At 39.4% G+C, this 23,719-nt stretch overlaps 1 protein-coding gene across 1 annotated transcript in view; it reads right to left on the minus strand.

Annotated features, from left to right (window-relative positions):
- Positions 1-2,561: 2,561 nt before the first annotated feature.
- The window catches only part of LOC139976998 (uncharacterized), a 144,698-nt gene continuing 123,540 nt past the window's right edge, over positions 2,562-23,719 (minus strand). Inside the window, exons 128-151 of the mRNA XM_071985939.1 lie at positions 23,549-23,682; positions 22,495-22,671; positions 21,915-22,121; positions 21,394-21,529; positions 20,257-20,435; positions 19,612-19,731; positions 18,646-18,752; positions 17,755-17,920; positions 16,810-17,053; positions 15,786-16,117; positions 15,211-15,306; positions 14,243-14,485; positions 13,671-13,850; positions 12,720-12,839; positions 11,840-12,034; positions 11,209-11,373; positions 10,108-10,271; positions 9,524-9,686; positions 8,870-9,086; positions 8,100-8,315; positions 7,327-7,715; positions 6,509-6,718; positions 5,911-6,068; positions 2,562-5,200 (exon numbers count right to left, since the gene is read on the minus strand). Coding sequence (XP_071842040.1) covers positions 4,882-5,200; positions 5,911-6,068; positions 6,509-6,718; positions 7,327-7,715; positions 8,100-8,315; positions 8,870-9,086; positions 9,524-9,686; positions 10,108-10,271; positions 11,209-11,373; positions 11,840-12,034; positions 12,720-12,839; positions 13,671-13,850; positions 14,243-14,485; positions 15,211-15,306; positions 15,786-16,117; positions 16,810-17,053; positions 17,755-17,920; positions 18,646-18,752; positions 19,612-19,731; positions 20,257-20,435; positions 21,394-21,529; positions 21,915-22,121; positions 22,495-22,671; positions 23,549-23,682 — 4,637 coding nt within the window. The 3' untranslated portion in view covers positions 2,562-4,881. The remainder of the gene's footprint in view (positions 5,201-5,910; positions 6,069-6,508; positions 6,719-7,326; positions 7,716-8,099; positions 8,316-8,869; positions 9,087-9,523; positions 9,687-10,107; positions 10,272-11,208; positions 11,374-11,839; positions 12,035-12,719; positions 12,840-13,670; positions 13,851-14,242; positions 14,486-15,210; positions 15,307-15,785; positions 16,118-16,809; positions 17,054-17,754; positions 17,921-18,645; positions 18,753-19,611; positions 19,732-20,256; positions 20,436-21,393; positions 21,530-21,914; positions 22,122-22,494; positions 22,672-23,548; positions 23,683-23,719) is intronic.

The raw sequence follows: 23,719 nt of genomic DNA on the forward strand, positions 1-23,719 counted from the left end.
CCCCCCCAAAAATGTCGTAAAGTGCATAAAACTTTCCCAATAAGATTCTTTACTGCAGCTTCTCTCACCTTCCAGAAATTGGTGAGTATACTAAAAATTAAACAGTATAAAAATACACAGGAGACGCAGAACTGTAAGATTATTATTGCGGTTCGACGTCAAATGTTTCTTGAAATTTGGACTATGGGTACAGTGGAGTAGTCCCCCTCCTCGCTCCCAATATATCTAACCTCCAACCTCACCCCCAGTTGAAAAACAGAACCATGTTTAGCCTATCATGCCTCAATATATAGTTTCGCTTTTGCATGCAAAAAAATAAATAAACAAACGATCCAGCGCCACGGCGTCAAAGATTATGACACTGTTTCATTGCCTCCTCGCCTTTTGAGCCCCACGACCGCTTTAACATTGCTTAGTTTGTTCTTCTTAGTTTCGTTTTTGGTGCCATGATATAACCACAAGCAAGGTACGTCACTGGCACATTTAGTCTGACGTCATCACTGCAGCCTCTGTCGCGGAAGACGAATGACTTGCTATGATATACTACCACGATCAAGCTACGTCACATATTTTAATACAATGTTGAAACTAGCTTACAAAAAGTGCCCAACCGAGTAGAAAGGTGATAAAAAACAGTGATAAAGGCCAGTGAGGAATTATCGAAACATCAGTTCAATTTGCGTTATAATATATTGGCTTTGTTCAGTCGAAAGTCTGTTGTCTTCCTCGACATTGGTTGGTGATGACGTCACAATGAAATAAGTGCATTGGCCCTCATATCCATCAGTAACGGGGTTTTGGTGAACATTGTAAGCCTTTCGGGAATAAACTTGATCTAAAGCAAACTTAAATTCTAAAGTGTCTTTTCATTTTTGTGAAATTTTCTAGTAGAAAGGGCAACTTTGAGAAAAAAATATATAAGCCTACCTTTTTGTTAAAAAACCAAATGTCGCTTTGAAGAAAAGGGTGTCTACGATAAGGGACGGTTTGTCCTTTTTCCGCAACACCCACCCACACCCAATCCCACCCCAATCCCACCACCCCTCCGCTCTACCGCATTTCCTTCATTATCTTCATCATAACCACCAACGATATACCTTAATAATAGTTAAGCTTGAAAGTAAGCAAGGGCGGCGGAACCGGGGGGGGGGGGCACAGGGGGCACGTGCCCCCCACTTTTCGTCAGGTTAAAAATGTGCCCTTTTTCTACATAAAAATTGAGGTGTCTCAAGTTAGCAAGAGGCCAGGGAACCAGAATGAACACTCGGGAAGGGCATTTCCGGCCATCTGAGGGGTTTGTAAAACCAAAAATTTTATTGTACGCTCTGCGCCAACCGATGGTGGCGCTCCGCTCAGATAGTCGTGCATACAACTTTGCAAATCCTGGCTATGCCCCTGACTTTTAATGAATTTATGTGGGTCAAATCCAAAGCTATCTCGACTGGAAAAAAATTGTTAAGATATTAACAGGAAATAAACTCTTATTCGGAAGATTCCTACATTAGCAACTAGCATGATTTCACCTCATTTTGTCTCAAAAGAAAACTTGTTCCTTGTTTCCCAATTTGCACATTGCAGTGCTAGTATGCATATTTTCCTTGAAGGGGGGGGGGGGCGCTGATGGAGTGATGTGTATACGCAAATAAGATAATACAATAAGAGTTATAAAGGGTACTAAATATAAGGCTGCATCAGTCCAATCGAATTTCTGCAAAGTGCCCTTTGATGTCGGTGCCCCCCCAGATTAAAAGTGCTTCCGCCGCCCTTGAAAGTAAGTTAGTATAAAGAAAAGGTTTTGTTAAATGGTGAAAACAGCTCATGTTCATTTCAACCAGTTAATTTTTTTCTTTATTGCATTGCATTGTACTGTATGGTATTGTTCTGTATTCTTGTTTACTTTCATTTCCCGCTTCAAAGCACTCGTAATGACAGTATGATTACCTTGTTTCTATTAAAGGTTAGGAACTGTTCATACTGTCAGTACGAGTGCTTTAAAGCATGATATGAGAGGACAGTATAGAGTGGTATTAGCATTAGAATCAGATAAAGTGGTAGGAACTGTTCATACTGTCAGTAACAGTGCTTTAAAGCATAAGAAGACAGTATAAAGTGGTATAAGCATTAGAATCAGATAAAGGTTAGGAACTGTTCATACTGTCAGTACGAGTGTTTTGAAGTATAATATGGAAGGACAGTATACAGTGGTATTAGCTGAATCCGAATCAGAAAAAGGTTCGGAACTGTTTATACTGTCAGTACGAGTGCTTTGTAGCATGATATGAAAGGACAGTATAGCATAGTATTAGCATTAGAATCAGATAAAAGGTTCGGAACTGTTCATACTGTCAGTACGAGTGCTTTGAAGCATCATATGGACGGACAGTATACAGTGGTATTATCATTAGAATCAGATAAAAGGTTCGGAACTGTTCATACTGTCAGCCGGAAGAGCGTATAAGAGTGCAGAGTTAGGGATCGTTTCGTTCGTGTTTATAGTGTAATGCTTAATGGAGCTTCTGGAAAAACAAAACTCAGCAACACCAACAAAAAGACATTCAAAACAGGTTTTAGTAGCTGTTTATTATGCATTTAACCAATGTCTGACACAAAGTAAAAGTATGACTTATATTAATGATAATAATTATAATCGTATGAATAAGTAAGGAGAGGGGTTCATATGGTGGGTTTGAAATAATAAGGCCTCATAATAAGATAGAAAGAAAGGCATATAACAGAAAGACAAACATTATAATTTATAACTAATAATTTATTAATTGAAATTTTTCATCACATGATATGCAAAAATGACAATTACCCGAATCATTCATGAGAAACTAAACATATTTCTCTCCGTAACTTTAATTGTAACAGAACCCCTGAACAATTATAACCGCAAACTTTTAAAATTGCTTCTTTTCCGAATAAATATTTCAATATTTCCTTCTCAAAGCGGAATGTGCAACATCAAGGTGACCTTAAAATATTAAAGAATTTTTAGTCAAGGTGATTTTTTTTATTAATATTCAATGTGAAGATTAAGAAAAACGAGAATATTTCCTATGTACAGTAGAGACTTTTATCTCCTGTGCTTCGAATATTCATAAGTCATGCATATTTATAATCACCCTACATATTCACAAAATATAGTTGTGCAATTCATAAAAACTACATGGTCAAAAATAGTGGTATTTTTTTTCTCGTCTTTTTGTATAGAGAAGATCTACATTAGAATTTTTTTCAACACAGCAAAACAGTTTTACAAATAATTCTGTGCGAATTAACAATGGTACTTTCTCCATTTGTCTTCTTGTGCTTTTTTTGTTTTAAGTAAGTTGAATATAAACAATGGAATGATGTGACATAATCTAAAGGACCTCAATAATATTCCTTTAACTTAAAGGATTGAAAGATGCTTACTGGATAATCTTCACAACAAACAAAGTGACCACAAAAAAAACACTAAAAAATTTAAAAGTGAAACGGTGAATTTAGCGGCATTGATGAAAATGATTCTACTGAGTAAAATACGGTATATAAACTTTACAAGGTGATCAAAGATTGGACGGATCTTGATAAGAGGCTAGCAAGAACAAAGGCGAAGACCTGCATGGACAATTGAAGGGTTACAGATGCCCCCCCTGCCCCGGTGGTGGAGAAGGGGGAGGTGGGAAGGTGATGAGAATTGTCAGTAGACTTGCTTGTTCTATAGGGCTGATGATCCCATACCTTACTTTAACAATTAGGCATTCCTATATGGGTATATCTGACAGAGAAAGTGAATGTTTAAGAAGCAACCGTGTCAGTGAATAAATTAATATTCATGTTATTGAAGCTCTAATAAATATGCATGATGCCAAAAGGGTATTGGTATATGTAAGACAGGGTATGTTTCACAGCTCAACGCTGCTGTATGTCAAGTCTACCAATCCTGAAAGATTAGAAGAGGTAATTTGAGGCCATATATATTTCTCATGAAAATTCATATTATATTAAATGACATCAGTTTACAGAATTCAAATTCTGGTTCCTTTGTTATTTAAATTAAAACCCTGTAACCCTTTGATTGCTTTTATGCTAATCAGTAACAATCACACAGTGTTCTTGCACTACATAGAAAAGAATAACAAAAGAGTAAACTAATCGACACTAAAACAGACCGGAAAACGAAAGGAGACTTTCTCCGGAAGGAATTTACATGAAGAATTGGAAAAACGTTTGAAGAAAGAAGTTTACAGTATTAAACAAATTAACACTTTACTGTGTACGAGTCATCTCTGAATAGAAATATTGTGTAGTAAAGAAAATTAACTGGAATGTATTCAATGGTAGTCAGTTTACAAACGATGCAAAACTTAAAAGAGAAGAAACAATTAAAAAGTGTTTGAGAAGCTCGCGACCAAAAGTTTACCAACATGATATCAGTCCGTTGAGACTGTGGTTGACTAGGTGTACCTCAGAAAATGGACGGATCTCTTATTCATTGTATGGACAAATCAAGGTGCTCTAGGCTACAAGCGGTTTCAATATGTTAAGGAAGACCTTATTTTCAGAAAGAAATTTAATAGCATGATAAAATCAAACGAATCGATAAAATGTAAAAGATGATCATTTATGATGATCAATTTTTGAGAGTCAAAAGTTCTTTCACCATTGTGACAGCAGTTTCATGTATTTACAATTTTTTTGGGTAAGGGCAGGGTCCTCTCCTGTTTCTTATGCATCATCATATTGCATCAGCAATAGATGACTGTGACCATAAACTAAATAAGTGCTGAATTCTAGCATATTTTGAGCTAGTATTCTATATACTACTCTGTGCTATTTGACAGAAAAATTGAAATAAAAGAGATGAAAAAAAAAATTACACCACTTCAAGACATATTATTCTTCTATTTCATCTTTCTCTTTCCTCTTCTTCTCTATCTCTTCTTCGAAGTAGTTGACTTTCTTCATCAGGTTCTCCATCCTGATATCTAACGCCCTCAGTTGACCCCTCAAGACCTCAGTGAATTCACCCTCTCCCCTTCTGTTGGGTTCCTCCTCCAATCTCTTGAGGCCCTCCTGGGATGCCTGCCTCTCCATCATGGCCTGGGCTATGTCTACATTGAGTTGGTCGAGTTGATGCTGCAGGTGGCCGATCTGGGCTTCCACAAGTTCTTTGGAAGACCGAATCACAGATGGAACGGTCCTTACTGTCGGCCTAAAAAAAACAGAAAAACTTGTTATTGTAAATGTTGTAAGTGAAAAAGAAAATGGTGGAGAAATTTCAAATAGAGCAAGGTTCAGACAGATATAACTTTGCAGTAGTAAAAACTACAACTGAAATCCTGTTTTTTAAGACTAATGAGAATGGCACAAAAAGACTTAAGCTATTTAAGTTACTTTCCACAAACCCTTGAGGTCTGCACTGTCTCGATCTGGTATGTTGAAAAAAAATCTACGTAGTCATTAGAATCTAAAAAAAATTGCCAATCAGACCAAAAGTTAAATAGTGGTAAAAGACAACATACATTTAAACTTTACAGAATGATAATGAATATGCATTAAAACCAAACCTCTCTCCTCTTAAATACAAAAGGTTTTAGCATCACCTACTAACAAACTACAACAGCCCTCTATTCGTGTGTTCAACCCTCCCTACTCTCACACCTCACCATCCCACCATCGGCATACATATTTCATCCCCTAACTTACCTTTCGTAACATCTTGCGTCCTCATACCCCTTCTTTGACCGCATTTATAGCCACAGAAGCAAGCCATACCCTGCTAGAACCTTATTTCTCATCTACCCTACTAAACCACACTAGCAACTCTTTGCTCTCCTCTCTGGTCATGCTTTTATTATGTCTTCCACACCCCTCCGTACGCTACTTTCTACCACCCTGTTAGCACCCTGTTACATCACTTACCCATTGGACTCCTTCGGGTCCTTCACACCCTTCAGTTCGTTAAGTCTGACCTGCACCAGGTCCTTTGTGTACGCTGTGCCTCCGTGGGATTCTATGTATTCACGCAGCCGTGTATTATCTGATTGTTCCCTGGCTTCGTTAAGATGCTGCTTAATTTTCTGTAACGACCACAAACAAAAAACACCGATCGATGCAGACCTCTCCAATCAGAACAAATGAGAATTATTTCCAAGACTATTCTACAGTATGCAACATCCCTACAATAAGGCTTAATACATGACTATGTCATGACCCTACATTCGGCTTTATACCATGTTGGCTGCAACATTAAAAACGACAGTAATAAAAGTGGGGAGGGGAGGCCCAGACTGAAATCTGTCTTTGAGAACCTGTTTTTATCATATCAAGGCTCAGACAGCATTTCCATAGCACCAACAGACAGTGAAAAGGAATAAGTGGATCCCCCACAGACATCAAATCTTTGAACCAAATCTCAAGAAAATGTTTTCCTTATAACAAGTATGGATGTGAATGAATAGAAGAAGTTTTATTTTTGGTGAATTTACTTTCAAAGAAAACATAAGCTGTTCTTAAGTACCTCTTGAGAGAAATCTGCTTCTATTGGGTCTTTGACCTTTGAACTGATCAATTCTCCCACCATGTTTGCCTTCTGGTCGGTCCCCCTTGTGCGCTTCAGCAGGGTCTCCAGAGAGGACTTGCCGTGGGGCAACACCTTGGCCAGGATCCTTGGGGCTGTCGTCCCTCGGGACCGAGAGAAGAACATGTCTTGACAAATGATATTCATGGTCTAGGGGAAAGAAGAACAACAAGAAGAAGAAATCATCAAATATTCATTAAGTACAAAATAGTAGATAATTGAACAGTACAAAATAGTAGTAGTAATAGTACAAAATAATAGAAAATTCAATAGTACAAAATAGTAGTAGTAATAGTACAAAATAGTACAAACTTCAATAGTACGAAATAGTAGTAGTTATAGTAAAAAATAGTACAAAATTGAAAAGTACAAAATAGTAGTAGTAATAGTACAAAATAGTACAAAATTGAATAGTACAAAATAGTAATAGTACAAAACAATATAATATAGTAATAGAACAAAATAGTACAAAAATTGTATTTTCAGTTCACATCAACCACGATCCAAAGCAGTTTCTGAACTTCAACATAAAGAGAGCGAACGTTTCTCCTAGAGATTTTTTGCAATATTCCTTCGGATTATGTTTTGCAGTTTGTCTCATATGCAGGTCTTTTTGGGGGGCAGTTTGTTTTAGTTTCTTTATCTCTGAAATGGATCAATAGATCAGTCAGTCATTCCATCAATCAATCCATCAAGGGATCAATCAATCAAGCAATCAATCGATCAATCGATCAAGCAATCAATCAATAACAACTAACCTTATAAAATTCTCTCAGGAAGAGAGGATTAGAATCGTCCGTCAAGTCTTCAATCTTGATGTGCGCCAGGCAGTGAGCCACCACCATCACAAATTCCCCGACCGACTCCAAACGTTCCTTCCTCACGAAGAGAATCTTCTTGGCGTGTTGGTAGAAGAAGGAATGTCGGAACATGTTTTTGTCGTAGTTATTCTGCGGGAGGGACGCGGCCAACAGGAGGGTCACCTCGGGGGTACCCATGGAGTGTCGGAGGAGACGGGTGAGGAACACGCCAAACCGATAGATGACAAACTGGCTGGGTGTTATACCGTTGATGTCCAGCGGTATGATGTCCTCTCCGAGCATCCACTGGGCATCTTTGATATCGATAAAGACGTCAGAAACAGCTCCTGGATACAAAAAAACAAAAGAGAGGAAGAAAATGTCATGAAGTTCTCAAGTTTCTTTGTCCCATATAAGCAAGACCAGTTTCTCATCTGGCATGAAATACTCGAACAATCTGTCAGGCTAATGGAAGACAGCATTTTACAGTACTAAAAACCAGATATTGCTTAATTGATTTATCAATGTGATCCCAACTCCCCCAACCCCCCTCACCCTCCCTCCATCAACACGGTCCTATCATCCATGCCATCTATGAAAACTCCTTTTATGGCAATAAACATGTAGACTTCAGATTCAGTTTACTAATGACAGTATTAATTCAAACTAGCACAAGTCGTAACCAATCCAGGTCCTACGTGCACATCAACCTTTGACCTCTTAGTTCTCACCTTTGACCCCTGGTTTCATTCCGGTAGTATTTTTCAACATTTCTTCCATTTCCTTCAAGTCTTTGAACAGCTGCGAGTCCATCAGAGAGTTAAAGATGGAGGCATCCATGCCGGCTGGTAGATCTGGTTTGTCGCCCTCTTCATTCTTCAGCTGCCAGTCTGTTGGAGTTTCTGGCCGCCAGGATTCTGCGTTGGTCTTGTTAAGGTCAGATGCACCTGAGGGTGAAATAAAAAGTCAATATTTATAAAATAAATAAATTTATAAATTTGCTCCAAGAAACATTATAAAACCTATGACAAAAAAATATTTAGCTAATCACAAAGATGTCTTAAAGTTGGCCAATGACACATTTTGGCCAATTATTTTAGGCCCTGTTGGATTCGTACAGCTGCTTACTGTTGATACTCCCCTACGGCACCCTTCTGCCCCCCTATGTCAGTGCCCCATCAAGCAAGTTCAGAAACTGACGTCAACCTTTCTAAAGCAAATGATGAAGTGGATCAGTAAATTCACAGCCCTGTTACATGTTTCAGTTGCATTGATCTTTTTGGAACCTTCTTTGGCACTTTTCCACTCCCATCACCCTCCCCCCCTTTCTCCTAAATACGATCCTGTACTTTGAAAGACTTTTCATGTAAGACTGATCTTTCTTGGTAATTTCACAGCCTTGTTTACAAAAATTGTAGTTCAATCATCTCTTGTAAGTTTCTTTTCCCCTTTCCTCTCCCCTCCCCTCCCCCCCGCCCACCCTGTACTTAAGAAGATTTACCTTGTCTGTGTATGAGGTTGATCTGGTCCTGTGTGCGTCTCTGGTCCATCTCTCCCTCTCCTAAGAACTCTCCCGTGATGCGAGATTTCTCCTGATCCTCCCGCCTCTTACGTCTCGCCTCCAGCCGGGCTCGAGTCTTCTCTGCGTTACGTCGGTGTTCCTGCTCCTTGGTCTCGTCGTATTTCCTCTGGTTCTCCTCATGTTCCTTGATAAGTTTCTACAATTCAAAACAAATACCAGATAGAAAGGAGTCACTGTGTCGTCCCATTAATAATGATGCAATGTTCCTGAAACACAAGCAGATTCTGCAGAGATAATCTCCAATATCTGATTATGATTCAGCCTTGTAGCTGCTGCAGCTTTTGTGTTTGAGAGTGTCTAAATTTGTCACAAAAGTGTTTCATCATTTTATATGGTTTCCCTCTTTCCAATCCCTCACCCACTCTGCCTCCACCTTCCACCTACTATCCCACCCACCCCCCACCCCACCACCTCTCAGCACCTTCAACCTACCCTCATGACTAACTGTTCCTGATGGTTACCAATAATTACAAAAAGTAAAGTGTAAACAAATTCTACTTCAAGAATTCTACTTCTTAAATTTTCCTTGATTGTCATAGCTTGACACGATATGACCTTTGACCTCTGACTTACATCTTTCATAGCTTGGTTGTCTCCGGCGTTCTCCAGGTCCTGTTTTAGCCTTCTTTCTCTCTCTGCATTCTGCTGCTCTCTCTGTTTCTCCAATTTGGACAATTTTTCTCTTTCTCGTTGATCCTCTTTCATCTTCTCCGATTCAAGTTCCGTTTCGAGGTTCCTATTCATAACAAACAAACAATAATATAAGTTTGTAATAAAAAAACTGAAGATTTGTTTTATAAAGTGGAAAACATCTTCTACGATTCTAGTTCTGTTTCAAGATTCCTGTTCGTAACAAAACAGAAAAACAAGTTTATAGTAAAAAAACAGAGTTTAATAAGATGCCAAGTAGACAACATCTTCTCCGATTCAAGTTCCGTCTCAATATTCCTGTTCATAACCAAAAAAAAAAGTTTGTAACAAAAAAACAGAAGATTTGTCTTATAAGGTGCCAAGTAGACAACAGTGACAAGGTTGAAAGTAATACATCCTTCCCAAAGAGATGCAATATCTAGACTGACTGTCTCTCAAAACCTGCAAAAATATGAAACATGGAACCAAAATTAAAATTTCAGTAACAGAAAAAATTAGCTCCCTACTCTAACTGCTGCTGCATCTTCTTTTGCCTCTCCACATCTCGCCTCATCTTTTCATCTTTGATTCGTTTGACCTCCTCCTCTGTCTCTTTCACCTTGCTCTCTCTGAATCTCTGCGCTTCCTTTGCGGCCCTCTCTGCTGCCTCTGTGTATTGTTGGGCCAAAGCCTGATCGAAAATAACAAAGCATTGAAAAAAGCATTGTAAAAATATACCCAAAGCATAAAAACAGCATTTTAAAACTGTAAAAGCATGTCCTATTCCCAAACATTTACAACTGAAACATTTGTTACATTCTTAGAAAATTTTAAATGCACGAAATTTAGGCACATAGCTTCTCCTTTGATCATCTCAACCCATTTCCCAGCCATACCCCTTCCCCCTCAATTTTTTGACTGCCACTGTTGCAAACAATTTTTGCTGTCCCTCTACATTTAATCAATATTCTAATTTAATTATAATTATCTGCTATAGAGTTGCTTTGATTGGCAACAGTTCTTTGTTTCAAGTCATGTTTCTTTCCTTCCATATTGTTGTTTGGCAATGCTTTGAGAGCTTTACTTCTCTGGACACATATTTACTCCCTAAACCATTCATCATCCCATCTCCTCTCTGCCCCTCCTCCTTAAAACCCTACAGAGAACATAACACCACATCCCATCCTCACCAGCCATGTCCATACCAGTTTGCTCTCCCCAGGCTTACAAAAAGTCCACACATCCATTTATATCCAATAAATAAACCCACCACCCAACCAGCCTCCCCCAACCAACACCACCCACAGCAAACCTACAGAGAACATTAAACCACATCCAATCCTCACGAGCCACACCCATACCAGTTTGCTCTCCCCAGACTTACAAAAAGTCCTCACATCCATTTATACCCCAATGAATTACACCCCAACCAGTCCACCCACAACCAACCCCACCCCCTGCAAACCTACAGAGAACATTAAACCACATCCTGTTCTCACCAGCCACACCTGTTTGCTCTTTCCAGCCTTACGAAAAGTCATCGCATCCATTTACACCCCAATGAGTTACCCCCTCCCTCCACCCCTCCCCCCTCACACATACACCTATTCTATCTGTATATCACCCACCTCTTCTGGTGATATCTGTATCATCGCATCAGCTAGCTCCCGCAGTTGTTTCTCTTTCAGGGCTAGCCTCTGTTGTGCTTGCTGCACTTCCAGCGCTGGTAAACAGTCGTTCGCAGCCTGGTCTATCTTTATCTCAGAAGACTGTTCAAAGTCACTCAGTTGTTTCTACGGGGGGAGAAAAATGTTAACATATTAAAATGAAATGGAAAGGAAACTTTTTGAGATAAAAGTATCCACATAGACAACAATTAAAAGTGCTGATAAAAAAATTAAAATGCAATTAGCTTCTATAACTTCCGTAAACCCGAATGCAATGAATCATAGTAAATTACGAAGAACTTGAAAACTTGCAGGCAACTGTGATTTTTAGTCCAGGTTTAATTTCCATAAATGTTTAATCCAGGTTCTACTAATAAAATTGATGGAAAAGAGCTAATCAAATTTATGGCTAGAGCCGGCTTTCGAAATCGTGACCTACCGTTGTCTAAAATTTCCCAGCCAGTTTTCCGTTATGGATTTACTTTAAATAAAGTTTTATCAGAGAAAAGTGACTTTCTATTCTTTCATGAATAAGATACATTCTGGTTATTATTTTTTTCTCATTGGGCTGTTTGATTGGGCTGCTGATTACCTTGTGCTGTCTCTGCAATTCCTCCTTCTTCTCGATAAGATCGGCAGATGACATGGACCCAGAATTGGCCACCAGCTCCAGGAACTCTTTCTGCTGATTGGCTACAAGTTCATTCCTCTCCTGGTTTCGTTTGTCCATCATCTCGACTCTGGCGTTCAGCTGAGCGGCTTCCCGTTCTTTTTGCATTTGTTCTTCCTGGAATGAGAAAAAATGGAAATTCATCCAATTTGGCCCATTTTTTGTTGTTGCAAAACTTGTACTTTCATGTCCTGCTTTTCAAAGCACTCTCACTGACAGTATAAGCAGTGTGAATATCCTTGTTTATTTCAGATAAATGTTAGGAACTGTTCATACTGTCAGTACGAGTGCTTTGAACCATGATAGGACAGTATAGAGTGGTAATAGCATTAGAATCAGATAAAGGTTAGGAACTGTTTATACTGTCAGCACAAGTGATTTAAAGCATGATATGATAGGACAGTATAGAGTGGTATTAGCATTAGAATCAGAAAAAGGTTAGGAACTGTTCATACTGTCAGTACGAGTGCTTTAAAGCATGATATGGGAGGACAGTTTAAAGTGGTATTAGCATTAGAATCAGATCAAGGTTAGGAACTGTTCATACTGTCAGTACGATTACTTTAAAGCATGATATGGGAGGAGAGTATAGAGTGGTAGTAGCATTAGAATCAGATAAAGGTTAGGAACTGTTCATACTGTCAGTACAAGTGCTCTGAAGCTTGTAAAATCTTGGAAAACAAAGGATTATAAATACTGTGACCTATTGCAACTTTAAATATAAATCTAAACCTGATTCTTGAATAGGGTTTGACGGTACATGGAGACATCCAGACCGTTCAAGAAACCCAACACCCTTTACCTGATTAATTTGTTCCTTGATGTGTCTCTGTCGTAGCACCTTGTAGATGGTGTTCTCAACGGTACCTTGCTCCTCCCCCTCCAGGCTCTCCTCTAGGGCAGGAAGTTCGGCTGCTTTAATCTGAAAGAATTATTGTCGATAGAATTAAAGAATGCTTCTCTCAGATGTAAAGGACATTGTAAGCAAATGTCACATGGCAGGCATCATGAGATTAAACTAGTCCTGTCATGATGGACCAGATGTCTTGTTCGACTAGGCCTGTGGATTTACCCTCGTCTCGTTTTGTCCCTGGTACCAAAAAAATTTTCAGAAGAGAGATGTCCGGCTAAACTATGTCGCCAAAATACTTGATTATTTCACCTTTAGCTTGGAGATATTTTATTCCATATCAATGGAGTTATAGCAGAACCTCCAATACATACCAGGATCCCTAAAGCAGCCTGGATAACAGGGCTTCCCACAATGGTTGGCCCAAAGGCCAAGTCCAGCCTGTGAAAGATTTCAATCAAGCCCGCAAAGGAAACCATCGTCAACCAACAATATTTCAGTAATTAGGTATGCAGGCCCTGCAGGCTTTAGTCTTCAGCACCCTACCCTTCACAAATATGCTCAATTTTATGGTTATATGTGAGAGTATGAGATTTGCCTGGCCCTTGGGTTTGACTTTCACCAATGTTTCATTAATTGAGAACCCCTTGCCCCAGAGGTAACCCCCTCATCTCATTCAGTCTGCATTACCATCAACTTTAAGGAAAGAATCCTTTCTTAAATAATTGCTTGTACACCTAGTTGCCTGGTAAGGTGTCTCTCAGCCCCTGTTCTTTTCCAGATTAGTAATCCATTCCCCTCCCCCTCCCCCTCCCCCCCCCACCTATCCATTACCTCACCCCAACAAGCACACCACATCAAACTAATACCTTCCTCCTCTCACAACACCAATTCCAAACTTACCTGATTATCTGCCAAGGCGTCTCTCTCGGCCCTAGCGTTTAATTGTTCCTTCTCAATCACAACGAGATGTTTCTGCTTCAGAGTAGATTCCTTCTGCTTCCTGCGGTCATTCAAGCGGTCAGCGATTGCCTGCCTCTGACGGTCTCTCTCTTTGTCCATGCTGCTTGCTAGCTTCTCCACCTAGGAGTAATTAATTAATAACTGTCGTCAAGTAACTAATAAACAATGCCATGGAATCGATACTGTTGAGCACTTATCTGTACTGTCAAGTTATTGATGGGTACTGTCATGTTATTGGTCGTACTGTTAAGTTATTGATCAGTACTTTCAAGTTATTTGTCATACTGTCAAGTTATTGATCGGTCATTATTATTTTCAGTAAAAGTTAACTTGGTAATCTTTATCAAATCTCAACTGTCATTGGTTTACAATCAACACTGAACATGAATTAGTCGTTAGTATAGCAATACTGAAATCCAATTTGTGTCGGCAAACTATCTATCCCCCCCCAACAACACCTCCTCCCCTCCTTTGGCCTATCCCAACCCACACCTAAGGGCCAAATTTCTCACCTCTCTCTCATGTTGTTCAAGCAATTCTTTGTACTTCTCCTCTGAGAGCTGTTTCCTCTTCAAGAGCATCTCCTTCTCAAAGGCCTGCTGTTTCTGCCCAATAAGTTTCTCTTTTTGTTCGTCCAGCTGAGCCTCCACCACCTTCTCACTTTTCTTGGTTTCTTCCTCTAACTCCTTCATGGCATCCTCCAGGTCCTCTTGAAGTTTCACTTCCAAATCTGCTAATTTCTCTTCTTGTTTGACCTTTAGATAAACAAAAGAGATATTAGAATTTTAGAGATTTTGATCACTTAATTGAATAAATAACATATTAATCACATTAATCACATGACTAAAGGCATAGAGGTTTGTGAAAATAAGACTGAAAAGTGGGCCTCAGAAACTTTTTTCCTCTCTCAGTTTGAATGTAACTGAAACAGATGACCCTGAGCATAATTCATAATATAGACAGACATAATATAGACTATCATTCTATTGGCTATGGGAAGCCAAAATGATCATTTAAATGAGCTGATGTTTGGCTTCAATGCCCAAAGCAAAGCCAACCCAACCAAACTCAACAAATATCATCAGTTGAACCTAGGTCCCTTCAGCTCAGATAAGACCTGCATAGACCAACCCGGCCGACTTTAAATCAATCCACACTAGCTCACTTCAGCCCCAACTAGAATACTCCAGCTCAACTCAGTTTCACCCAGCTCAGCCCAATTTGGGTCAGCTCAGCCCAGTTTAGCCCAAACCTGCCCATTTCAGCTCAGCCCAGGTCAGTTTACTCCAGCCCAGTTCAGTCTACCCCAGTTCAGCTTAGCCCAGGTCAGTTTAGCCCAGCCCATTTCAGCTCAGGTCAGTTTAGCAAAGCAGTTTAGCCCAGCCTAGTTCAGCTAAGCCCAGGCCAGTGCTGGCCATCCCAACCAGCCCATCCCATCCTACCTGAGCCATTCCCATCCCAGTTAATCTGTTCCACTCACCAATAGTTTTTCTTTCTCTTTCTTGTTATTTTCATCCTCTGTTCGGTTCTGTACTGCTGTGATAGCTTCCTCTCCTACTTGCTCTCCTTTCAGGACCTGTCAGAAATCAAACACGAAGAAAAAAAAAGAATTCAAAACTCAACAAATTATGACCAAATGGTACCACACATTTACAAGAAAAACAACAGATAAATATGCATATTCATTAATAAAACACTGTGTCAAAAGTCAGATGCTTAGGGGGCTGCAGCATAACTGCATCTATGCTGCAGAGGACAACATTTAGTGCTTGCAGTTTTACACAGACAAATTCAATTGTTTAATACTGATTCATCCTTGCTGTAGAGGAATTTGCAGCTGCTGCAGCTTGTCTTTTTGACACAGTGCTTGAAAACCATCCATTTTATTTAGCACCAAATTTGAACAGTACAATTAACCTCAATTAACAATCACAAACATCACGTTAGCCATCTGCATTGCTTTTGTTCTCTCAGATCCCCCACCTTCCTGATCCTTTGATGTACCCCATTTTCCCTTACCCTATGAGTAACCCCCTCCCCTTCCCCATCACATACCTCCTTCTTAGTGATGTGGTCCAGTTCCTCAGCTACTGCCTCTTCGACCATCACTTCCTCTCTCAGCTTCCTCCTTGCTCCCAGTTTCTGTCTCAGTTTTTCTTTCTGAGATACTTGCTCCATCTTCATCCTAGCTTGAACAGACTCCACCTCGTCCAGGTATTTCTGTACCTCAGCTTTCTGCTCCTCCGTCGGTTCTCCCGTCTGTTCCATCAGCTGCTCGATGAGTTTCTCGTGGTTCTTGGCTTGTTCTACGTCGCTGATGTCCTTCAGGGCATCCATAGCTGCGGCAAGACTTTTCTCATTGTCTGCCAGTCTCTGGGCCTCGTCGGCTGAGGGAAAGATTGCAAAGAAGATTACGGTTATCCTCAGCTGACCAAGCTAAGCAACTTTATCGCTATGGCAATTTAGCGTTGAATAATATTGAAAAATTCACCAAACTCCTGGCAGACAGTCCAAAAGAAATAGTATTGTTGCTCACGAGCATATTAACGTACTGTTACATGTTGGTTTGTTATTCTATGAAGCTTTATCGGCATCTACCACTAAGTTTGTCATAGGAAAAGGTTTGCAAACACATGAGTCTGTCTCACACTGTCTGACTAGAGGAGAATGGAGATGCAAGATAACACACCAGGGTAAAGTATTAACGATCATCGGGTTGGCCGAGTATTGAATGGTATCAGCATTGGAAAAATTTTCCCAAACTTGTATCTCTGCTACGACAGGCCACTACATGTTGGTTTGACGATGAAGAAACTATCTGGTGATAGTTTAAGCATTATTGCATTATAAATACAAAACCCTAAGAAACTAGTTTTATGTTATAACATTTTGCAAAAAAGAAATAAACTTAACATTTCAACCATTCTGCTTTAATGTAACCTAGTGTTCAAATATTATAATGCATCAAAAGAGTTGTCGTAATATGTAACCAAACTTAAATGACTTTTCACTTGGTGTTATTTATTGAACTATTTCATCATATCCTCAATGGAACATTCAACAACATTTATTGACATACTGTTATAAAACTGTTTCGCTTCTTCTGAGCCTTCTTCCACTCCATCTGGCAGCCCCTTGATCTTACTGCCTCGCCTCTTGTTCATCCTTTGCTTCATCCGGTCTTTCATGTTCCCGTTCTTCTTGCTCGTGTCGACGTTAAACTCTTCCGCCTTTCCGGATACGTCTCCCAAGTTGGCGATGTTCATCAGCCTCATTCTCTCTTCCATCTCCCGGTCTAGCTGTGCCCGCCTCTCTGGATCATCCTGGCATTCAGACAAGAAAATTACATTTTAATATAAATTTATGAGTACCAGTCCCAGCCACAGGACGAGTCCAAACCGTGGAAACACCACCAAACAATTCCCCAAACACTCTCAACACATCTCTTGCGTGGTAAAATTTAAAAAAAAAATCTGGTAACAAGTCATTCTTATAATAGATGGTGTCAGTGTTCTGTGACCCATTGTACCCCTCCCATGACCCCCCACCCCCACCCCTCCCTTGCCCATTCTCTATCCATCAACAACTAAACTGACTACAGCACTGCTCCCAGTGCAATGCAATTTCTAGACCCTCATTACACAGTGCCTATGGAAATTGCACCTCCTTCAATAGAAGAATCTATCAAACCAGAAGCGGCTAGCTTTACAAGCCATGTTGTTTTCATGCTGTCTTTATACTCTATACTGTGCTGAATGCAAATAGGGGTAACACGGCATACAAACTACTGCGGCTTATTCATGGCACCCGCAGTAAACCAAAAATAGTCATGTAGGGATCCCAACAAACTAAGCGCAGGGTAGCAGGCAGAGCACAGGACCAGAACTCTTGAGGTCCCTGGGTTTCGAATCTCATTCTAGCCAAATAGATTCGTTGCCCTTCATTCGATTCTATCGTCTTCCTGTCGGTCTCCCCCGTAACTATAACTGATTATGTAATAATAACTCCTGCCAGTGATGGTTACCTCTGCCTCTTCTTCTGCGTAGGCTCTCTCCATGTCAGCCAACAGCTGAGCCTGCTGCAGCATCATCAGCCTGATGAGCTTCTCATTCTCGTCCTCCGTCATCTGGAGCATCTCCGGGACGACCGTCTCGCTCAGACCATCCTGAGCAGCTTCTCGCAGGTGTTTCCTTGGAAATTATCGATAACAAATTATTAAACAACAAAAAATAGTAAAACAAATTTCTGAATCACTGTTTCAATATTTTTGTAATCATTTGTTGTACTGGTTGTGGAGGAACACATGAAAAAGCAAAGTCATTTTTTGTCTTTTCTTTTGCCTATGAAAACAACATACAACATTTATTACTGAAAAAACAACAAAGAAACAAAAGGAAAAACCATGAAATGAAGAATCTGCCCTAAATGGTGAGGAACAATTTACCATTTCCATCCTCAAAAAAGGTTTAAGGCTTAATTTTTACCATTACCCTCACCTCACTGTCCTCCAACACCCCACCACCCCCCCCACCATCAAAACCACATCTCACCTCATTGACTTCATTGTTAAATAATGAATTATATTAATTGTGGACATCTGTCATTAACCTGTGATGAACTTTATGAGAAATAATTTACTTAATTTCTTACTTCATTAAGCTCAGATGAAATTTCAACAAATTTGAATCTACCCAAAAATACTTTCAAAGCCCAAACCAATTATACCAGGGTATACACCAAACCCCACGCTGAGTTCACTGGTGTATGTTTCACTACCTAACACCATTCACTTAGAAGAAGTGATTGCATCATACGAGGTAATCTCATGTCGTGATCAAGGTACGAAAATACAAAGACATGTGAAAAAATGAGTCTGAGATGTAAATCTTCCATTTTGTTTCCTTCGCTGTCTTACTTGTGAAGTTTTTCTTTCGCAGCCGTCCTCTTTTCGGCCAACTTCTTTTGAAGTTTCTGGAGTTGCTCCTGTTTGGCTTCTTCGATCTGAGCTGTTACTTTCTGAGACTGAAACAAGGGGTGGAGGATGGGGGGGAAAATGATTACATTTATAATAATTTCTTTGACAGTAATTCATGGCTAACACTCTCAAGGATTCTTGATTAGCAGAATGTCTCCTAAAAGACAGGGCCTGTATTGTCTTTTCCTTGTCCAGGAGGTATTTATCACCTAGTTATTGACTTATACTCTAAAGTAGAATGGACATTATTACAATGAAGATGGACTGGTCTGCTGTACTGCTAATGACTGTACTGAGGTGGGCTTGGGTTGGGGCTGATAGTAGTTGTGGTAGGTCAAGAAGGCACAGGTAGGGAGGAAGAGGGTAGGGTTGGCAAGATAGAGGGTAGGGCTAAAAGAGGATGGGCTAAAAAAGACAGTGCTGTATTAGTCAGGGTGGATGCAACAGGAGTTACTGGGCAAACCTATGCTGGGCAGGGTAACCATATAGCTGGGTTGTAAATGACTGAGCTTTGATAACCTTAGAAAGGCTGGGATGATAATAAACTGATGTGAACCAAACCTAGCTGCAAAGGGTGGAGAGGGGTGGACATAATGGACCTTGAAGTTGACCAAAGTTGGAGAATCGACAGTGTTCGTTAAACAGGTTTGAGATTTGTCGGGAAGAGGGAGGGGGAGGGGGTAGGAGAGAGACCAATGTTCAGTAGTGCTGAAATTTGTCACCTGTGATGACACTAAACTTAAATCAAAATCGTTGCTGTGAAAGTTCTCAGGGGACCAAGGCCACCCCGGCACCCCTGCATACAGGGCCCCTGCGTACCCTGCACCCCTGCATACAGGACTGGACGCCAAGTTTAGACTCTACTGATCTATCATGGGAATAGTGCACTACTACTACTACTCTCACCTGATCAATGAAAGCAGCCACCAACTTCTGTCTCTCTTCTTCGTCATCAGTCTCTTGTAACTTCTTCTTCAAATCTACTTTCATCTTGACAAACATTTCTTCCTTCTTTTCCTCAAAGCTCTAAAAGTTTTTGAAAAAGTTTTTAAAGCAAGATATAATCATCATTTATGAAATTCACATGGAGAATGTTACAAGATAATGATCTTATTTTTATTATTTCCTAAAGCAACACACACCGTTGAAACTATGTTCATTTGATAGTAAAGAAAATGGCCCAACTGACAGTTTATCTCACAGGTCCCCATTTATACACCTGGGTGAAGACAGGCAATGGAGATAAAGTGCCTTGCCCAAGGACACACCGCAATGATCTGGCCAGGACTCGAACCTGAAAACCTTGGATCACAGGTCCACTGCCATAACCTTAACCACAATGCTCTCACTGTAAGATATGCTTATGCTCTTTTTCTGTGTTTGCTTTCTTTGTAATTCCAATGGAGATGTATGTATGGAAATTATTCTTCTTATTACCATGGAGATGTTACATATTGTATAATCTCATCCTATAAATATCAAAAATATGTACGGTTGGAAAACTCTGACAATAAATTCATCTTTCATAGATTGTTTCTTGATGTTTTTTACTTTTATGACTGCGTTTGTTTCCTCAACTTCTGCTCCTCTTAAGGTTCTCTCTAACTGAACGCATTCCATCATCTGTCTCTCTGAGATGGTCTTGGCGGCCATTTCCTTTTCGTCCGTCAAGGAGGTGAACGTTTCCGCTACCTTGATGTTACTTCTGAGGTTGTACTGGCTAGCTGCCACTAAAGCAGTTCAGAGACAAACATAATGATAAATACATAAACAACAACTACAAAAAAAAAATGATAATAATTGGCACTTTACAAATGATCCGATTTGTCAGGTTTTTATTTACATATTTCTTCGGTTAAATTAGAACCAAACAAAATGAGAATCAAAACTAAAGTATGAAATGTTTCACAAAAGTTAATTAGGGCAGTATTCAAGAACTTGGCATACATTGTCTCTGGATGTGTGATGCTGATTAATTCAATTTGGCTTTGGCTTTGAGTACAACGTTTCTGCATGCTGCCGTGATGGACCAATCCAACCGTAATAATAATTACCGACTTTGCGATACGTGTTATAGTCATTCCCGGTCCCCCTGAACAGCTATAACAAGCTTCACACAACTCAGTGTTGCCCATCTGATATTTCTCTTTAGACGTTAGTCAAATGCATATCTAACAGGTCCCCCCCCCCTGCCTCTTCAACCACACAGCAAAAATTAAAAGTAGTTCTTAACACAATGTTTCATACAGACCTAAATTATAGACCTTATAGTCTAAATATGCCTCAAAATGCACCACTCCACATGGATTGTCTTTTTTTTTCCTGGCAGACAACGCCCACCGCCCCCTACCTACATGGTTGTCAGATTTCACTACCCTCGGGCCACACTCGTTCCTTTTAAAATCCTGGATCCACTCCAGTTATTTGTACTTTCGCTGTCACCAGAGATGTCCTAATAATACCAGTTGCAACCGAGAATTGTCAGCTACAATTATCAGGAACAGGTTAACCATAGTTTTTGCTTTAAATCTGCGATGGTCGGCTGCCAACTTCTGCATTTAATGTTATTAACAAAGCTCAAGCAATCAATAGGTCATACATGAATGAAAAAGAATGACAACACTAATAACCTACCAAACCGAATCAACTGCAGGGTACAATATACCAACAAAACTCATGATTACTTACATGAAGCCATGGATTTAGCTGCCACATCTCCTTTACCAACTGGAATCTCCAATTGGATTCCATTTTCTTGTAACCTGCCTCCCGAAACTCCTTCTTGAAGTAAAGTACGATTGATAGTACTTGATGGGCCAGTCACCTGGAAATAATAACAGGGAGAAAAAAGGAGAAGTCACCAACCTGAATCTTTCAATTTTCAATTATTGGAAAAATTAATTCAATTATGGATAATCAAATGTTGAATAACTTTGAAAAACAGTGAAGGATTAACAGGATGAAGGATTAACAGACTTTTTTTAAGTAGTGGTGGGAGATGTTACCATAGAAACACATCCAGTAGTTGTTAGCTAACCAAATTACTGCTAGATAAAAGAAAGGAAAACACTACTGCAAGATAGTTATACATTTTGCACTCATGTGTATATTGCATGGTGGGAGATGTTACCATGGCAACACATACAGTAGCTCTTAGCCAAATTACTTAATACTGTCAAATGAAATGAATGATAGGGTATAGATTGTACCTTGACTGATGTTGGACCACCTCCACCTAGGCTCTCAATCAACTCTGCAGAGAGGGTGAAGTTGGCTCCCTTCTCCAACATCGAGATCAGCTGTTTGAGGAGCGGAATTATTTCCCGACTGGATTCCGAGGTAGTGGTGTCACCATAGACGCCTGTGATGGTAGCATCATAGTCACCGGCGATGAACTTAGCGTTAGTTAAAACGGCCTACAAAAGCATAAATAAATATTAAAAAATTAACTGGATCCTTAAATATGGTCAGTCTGACAGCTTATAGAAGGATCTCATCTCAATGAAATTAAAGAGATGAGAAACAAAAACAAGAGCATATCAAATAAAATTTCAGGAAAAAAAAAGTGAAACTTATTCAAACAAAAATATAGATAAAAAATTTAAATTATTTTTTTATTTTTTTATTAATTAAATAAAATTAAATAAATTTTAAAAAATAAATAAAAAATAAAAAATAAAAAAAAGTTATCCAATAGTACAGATTTTCAAATGGTCTTTCTGTTTGTTTGTTGTTGTTTACCTCTCTCTCTGTCTTTTAAGCATATTTGTTTGTCAAAAAGTAGCATACCTTTGCCTCTATTCCCAGCAGTTCTGTGGTCTCCCTGGAATATTCTAAGCCAGCCTTGTCCTTATCCAGTATCTCTGTTTTGGTCAGTATCTGATCCTTCAGGTCACCTTGTAGTCTGGCCTTGGCCTGGCGGTAACGTTTCAAAGCAGCTTGTTCAGCATCGGGATTCAGAGCATCCTAGAAATTAATAAAAGAACAAAATTTTAAAAAACATCAAAAAGGGTTTGGACAACTATGGAATTGTTTCATTCTGCAATAATCATATTTCAGAATAATATTTATATAACTTTGTCTCATTTTTACAAAGACAACACAAATTTGGTGAAATAATGGAGCATAAAGGCAAGAGTAAAGAAATTATTTCACAGCCATTGTCTGGAAAAAGGTGGTTTAATTAGGTAGTGACTGGTCACACATTATGAAACAAGTAAGTGGGCTGCAGTTTAGGGGACAGAGAAGGGGTATAGCCAAATCCCTCATATGAACTCAACGTGTGATACAAGGATACGAAAATATATTTTTACCAATGACTAACAGTTATGCCAAATGCTGACACCAAAAACGGTATTCAGTTGTTCACACAGGTTAAGTATGTCAAACGGATCTAAAAGTATCAAATGTTAAGTTATATTTTCAGCAAAGACAAACTTTAGTTCATTGCAAGATTCAATGAACTCCTAGAAAATGTAACTGCCGATTATAAATATCTTACATGTGCACATGGGTACCCACAACCAGGCAATGAAATGAAATGATCGTGGATTATTTATATTAAAGCCAAAACGTTATACAAGTTTCATTTCATTTTATTTATTTTGTTTTCACAACATGCATTTAAACTATTTACAAATAACATGAAGTAGTAGTGACTATAATGCATGAAGTGAAGGAAGCGGAACAATAAACCCTTGCAGGCTTGACGAGGTGCTCCCCTCCCTAAAAACACTGAGTAAGAGACCAATCAAAAGTACAATAAAGCAAGTTACGTTCTTTCTTCAGGTTGATAGCTAGGCATGCATTTATGGATCATATTTAGTATATACATAACATGTACCTCTAATTCCTTCATTCGTTCCTCATATTTACTTTCTTCTAACTCCAGACGACTGTAGATCTTACGGATGGTGTCGACATACTTCAGATGCGAGGAGTGGTATCTCTCCTCGCAGGTTCTTTCGTGAGGGTCGCCTGAGGTAAGCAAAGCCATGAAAAGCAAATGTGTTAC

Source organism: Apostichopus japonicus, chromosome 12 (assembly GCF_037975245.1).
Source record: "Apostichopus japonicus isolate 1M-3 chromosome 12, ASM3797524v1, whole genome shotgun sequence".
Lineage (NCBI taxonomy): Eukaryota > Metazoa > Echinodermata > Holothuroidea > Aspidochirotida > Stichopodidae > Apostichopus > Apostichopus japonicus.